The following is a 5,000-nucleotide window of genomic DNA, read 5'->3' as shown; positions in this document are numbered from 1 at the left end:
GCTGGTTGTTTTCACTGGGAGGCTCAGTCCATGTGATGTAACTTCTGCTGCAGTGGATTGTGGGTCAGAACCTCCATAAAGCTGCTGGTTTGAGGCTCAGTCCATGTGATGTAACTTCTGCTGCAGTGCATTGTGGGTCGACTGAATAATTCTCTTAACTTTATTATCATGATCCTGTTGGTGTAATCGTCTCCTTCAACGTGTCGTACGTCTTTTAAACGGACCTCGAGTCTCTTGAATAAAGATGATTGATTGTTTTAGTTTATTAGTTTATAGTTTGGTGGACAGTCCTCTTTGAGAAGGAGCAGCTTTAGCCTATTTGGCTCATCTCCAGCTGTAGTCCCCGGCCAGTTGTCAGTAGGCAACCTACAATACATAACAGTAAAAAAAACAAAAAAAAAACATTACATTTATAATTACAGCAGGCCTGAGCAAGAAGGGGAAAAAGACAAACAAACATATTGCACACTGGAGCAAGAACAAACAGGCAAGCACAGATGATGGCAAAGATATCAAGGCAGTTCATGCAACACCAACACAAACACAGGAGACAAGGGGTCTGGACCTTTCTTTATATGTCCATGGTCTGGACCTTACATGAAGCTGGCTGGTGATGACTCCATTTTGTTTCTTCAGGACTTGAAGGACGTCGGACGGAACCAGCCGCTGGACTCAGCTCTGCTGCCGGAGAACAGGGGCAAGAACCGCTACAACAACATCCTGCCCTGTGAGTGTGTGTCTGTGTCTGTCTGTCTGTCTGTCTGTCTGTCTGCCTGTCTGTCTGTCTGTCTGTCTGTCTGTCTGTCTGTCTGTCTGTCTGTCTGTCTGTCTGTCTGTCTGTCTGTCCGTCTGTCTGTCTGTCTGTCTGTCTACTAAAGATGGCGTCAGTGATTCTTGTTGTTTGTTTCAGATGATTCTACGAGAGTGAAACTTTCCTACGTGGATGATGATCCGTGTTCAGACTACATCAACGCCAGCTACATTCCTGTGAGTGTGTGGTGTGTGTGTGTGTGTGTGTGCGTGTGTGTGTCTGTGAGTGTGTGTGTGTGTGTGTGTGTGTGTGTGTGTGTGTGGGGGGGGGGGTGTTAGTGTGTGTGTGTGTTTGTGTATAATTGCAAAATCCCAATAAAAATTATTTACTAAGTAATTATTTCTCCGTGTGTGTGTGTGTGTGTGTGTGTGTGTGTGTGTGTGTGTGTGTGTGTGTGTGTGTGTGTGTGTGTGTGTGTGTGTGTGTGTGCGTGCGTGCGTGCGTGCGTGTGTGTGTGTGTGTGTGTGTGTGTGTGTGTGTGTGTGTGTGTGTGTGTGTGTGTGTGTGTCTCTGCCTGTGTGTGTGTGTCTCTGCCTGTGTGTGTGTGTGTGTGTGTGTGTGTGTGTGTTATTCTGTGTGTGTGTGTGTGTGTGTGTGTGTGTGTGTGTGTGTGTGTGTGTGTGCAGGGTAATAACTTCCGGAGGGAGTACGTAGCGACCCAGGGTCCGCTGCCCGGGACCAAGGACGACTTCTGGAAGATGATCTGGGAACAGAACGTCCACAACATCGTCATGGTGACGCAGTGTGTGGAGAAAGGAAGGGTGAGAGACAGACAGACAGACAGACAGACAGACAGAGAGACGGACAGAAACACACAGACAGACAGACAGACAGACAGAAACACACACACACACACACACATAGACAGATAGATAGACACATTTGAACAGCCATACTTGTGAGGACATTCATTGACATAGTACAGGGGTGGCCAACCTGCGGCTCTTTGCCTTGCTTCGTGCGGCTCTTCAGTTCAGATCAAATTTTGTGATTATAATTTATTTTTATTTTTTTTCCATACTTTTTTGTGTGGGCCTATGTGTGTGCATGTTCGCAAACGTTTCATGCTGCTCTTACGTTCGTTTTACATGTTGTTTATTATTAATTTTTTTATTTTGTTAATGTGTATGTGTATGCCTGTTAATGTGTATGTGTATGCCTGTTAATGTGTATGTGTATGCCTGTTAATGTGTATGTGTATGCCTGTTAATGTGTATGTGTATGCCTGTTCGCAAATGTTTAATTGAGGACGCAACATAACGTTCGCAAACGTTTGGTGTGGACGCAACCTAAAACTGCCCGCTCAGCTTGGAGGGAGGTTTTCCGTGAGTAAACTATTTGTGTCAGGTTCGCTCCGAAACAGGGTGGGAGAGTTTATATTATTTGTTGAACGTTATACCAAGCCATTCTGCTTATATGCCAGGCGTCATTAGCGCATTTCAAGGCTTCAAATCTTCAGCGCCACTTCAGCTCACTCCATGCTAAAAGTAAGTCCCACAAAGCAACATGCATAGTAAGAGAAAAACGCTATTGTAAATTGTTGTATTTTTGTTTGTGGACTTGGTTGAACTGAGAGTTTGTGTGTGAGGCAGTGCACACGATGTTCATTGTTGAAAATGACTGGCCTGTCGTCTTAGTACTGTAGGAGTCCAGTTCTGTCATTATCACAGGGGCGGCCTTAACGACCTGGGGGCCCGTTTCAAGTCCTAGTGTGGGGCCCCCCGTTTTTTTTTTTTTTTTTTTAATAAATAATGCGAAAAATTAAAATGATTGTGGAATCCAGTTGGTTCTTCGACGGATTATGAGATAATAGGCCCCTGGACCAAGACTCTCAAAGGGCGCCCCCACTCCTACCTATCCAGTCAGTTACACTGACTTTTCCGCACAGATACATACAATTATTGGCAAAAAACATATTAAGTCAGTGTTTCCCAGATGATTTTGGGACACTGTGGGAGGGACCCTGGTCCTTGTTGGGGGGTCAGGGGGCATTGCACACTGGAAGAAAATGTGTACCGTTTTAAAGTAAAATGCATCAATCTGATGCACTTAGAGAGGAACATTTAGAGGCTAAATCAAATCTTGAGCTGCAGAAGGAACATTATTTTTCTGATTTTTCTTAAGCAGGCAGCATCCTTTACTCTGCTACTGCAGAAACAGTAGATTGGTCTGCAGACCCATGTTATATGATGGAGAGACCCATTTCAACAGATAAAGGGTGGATAGCTACTTTTTATGAACAGTATAGAATTTACACATAAAAAGTTTATTCCTGTATGTGTGGGGGCCTTAGAGGCCCCTCATGAAGCCCCTAAGACAGACACTAATGCTGTTGCTTTACAATTGCTTTTGTATTTCTCCCCTACTAGTTGAGGGGCCCATGATGATGTATTTCCTTATATTTAGGCTATTCCTTTTTGGAACCTTGTATTGACATGAGTGACTGAGCTCTTTGACTATAAGACATGTAAAGTTATCAGTACCTTAGCTTAGGGCCCCCTTGAGCCCTTGGGCCCCTGGGCCTGGTAGCATGCACAAGCATTATTTATTTAAAAAATAATAATAATACAAAATTCAACTGAAACGGGTGAAACATAGTTAAGGCCTTTACTGCATTATCATTTTGGTTGTGACATTTACAGTAAATCTGACTGAGTAGAGGTCTGTGTGTGTGTGTGTGTGTGTGTGTGTGTGTGTGTGTGTGTGTGTGTGTGTGTGTGTGTGTGTGTGTGTGTGTGTGTGTGTGTGTGTGTGTGTGCGTGTATGAGGAAGGGATGGGGGGATGTTCATGTGTACCCGTGTGTACGATGTGGCTCTTTGCAGTAACACAGTGAAAAATGTGGTTCTTAGTATCTGACTGGTTGGCCACCCCTGACATTCCCTAGCCCCTTACACTAACCCTAAACATCAAAACTAAATCCCTAACCCCAACCCCGAAATTGGTTCTCACAAAGATACCTGTACAAGTACACACACACACACATACACACACACACACACTCACACTCACACATACATACACACACACACACACTCACACTCACACTCACACTCACACTCACACTCACACTCACACTCACACTCACACTCACACTCACACTCACACTCACACTCACACTCACACTCACACACACCCTAACCCTCCCTGTGTGCAGGTGAAGTGTGACCACTACACAGACAGACAGACAGACAGACAGACAGACAGACAGACAGACAGACAGACAGACAGACAGACAGACAGACAGACAGACAGACAGTCTAACCCTCCCTGTGTGCAGGTGAAGTGTGACCACTACTGGCCGTGTGAGTTGGAGCCGCTGTACTACGGCGACCTCATCGTCCAGATGAACTCTGAGTCTGTTCTGTCTGAGTGGACCATCAGAGAGTTTACTGTCTGCAGCGTGAGTACACACACACACACACACGCACACACACACACACACACACACACCATCAGGGAGTTTACTGTCTGCAGCGTGAGTACACACACACACACACACGCACACACACACACACACACACACACCATCAGGGAGTTTACTGTCTGCAGCGTGAGTACACACACACACACACACACACACACCATCAGAGAGTTTACTGTCTGCAGCGTGAGTACACACACACACACACACACACACACACACACACACTCACACTCACTCACACACACACACATGCAGAGAAAAACACACACTCACACACACACACACACTCACATGCACGCACACACACACACACATGCAGAGAAAAACACACACTCACACTCACACACAGTGTGTTACAAAGTTACTACTTTATCGGCTTTATAACACTTAATTTAAATCTGTCAGTGAAATAACCGTCTGTGTGTCTGTCTCTCTCTCTCTCTCTCTCTCTCTGTCTCTGTGTGTGTGTGTGTGTGTATGTGTGTCTGTCTCTCTCTCTCTCCGTCTGTGTGTGTGTGTGTGTGTGTGTGTGTGTGTCTCTCTGTGTCAATGTGTGTGTGTGTGTGTGTGCCTGTGTGTGTGTTGTGTGTGTCTCTCTCTTTCTCTCTCTCTCTCTCTGCGTGTGTGTGCGCGTGTGTGTGTGTGTGTGTGTGTGTCTTTGTGTCAATGTGTGTGTGTGTGTGTGTGTGTGTGTGTGTGTGTGTGTGTGTGTGTGTGTGTGTGTGTGTAGGAGCAGCTGTGTGTGTCTCGGCGTGTGCGTCAGT

General features: G+C 45.6%; 1 protein-coding gene across 1 annotated transcript in view; it reads left to right on the top strand.

Moving 5' to 3' along the window:
* The window catches only part of LOC307251111 (receptor-type tyrosine-protein phosphatase beta-like), a gene marked incomplete at its 3' end in the record, with an annotated part of 33,510 nt that overhangs the window by 26,936 nt on the left and 1,574 nt on the right, over positions 1-5,000 (top strand). The window contains exons 32-35 of the mRNA XM_080028432.1: positions 637-727; positions 911-987; positions 1,438-1,572; positions 4,090-4,212. Coding sequence (XP_079884558.1) covers positions 637-727; positions 911-987; positions 1,438-1,572; positions 4,090-4,212 — 426 coding nt within the window. The remainder of the gene's footprint in view (positions 1-636; positions 728-910; positions 988-1,437; positions 1,573-4,089; positions 4,213-5,000) is intronic.

Source organism: Ammodytes marinus (assembly GCF_949987685.1).
Source record: "Ammodytes marinus genome assembly, chromosome: 5".
NCBI lineage: Eukaryota > Metazoa > Chordata > Actinopteri > Uranoscopiformes > Ammodytidae > Ammodytes > Ammodytes marinus.
This window is presented reverse-complemented; position numbering and strand designations above follow the sequence as displayed.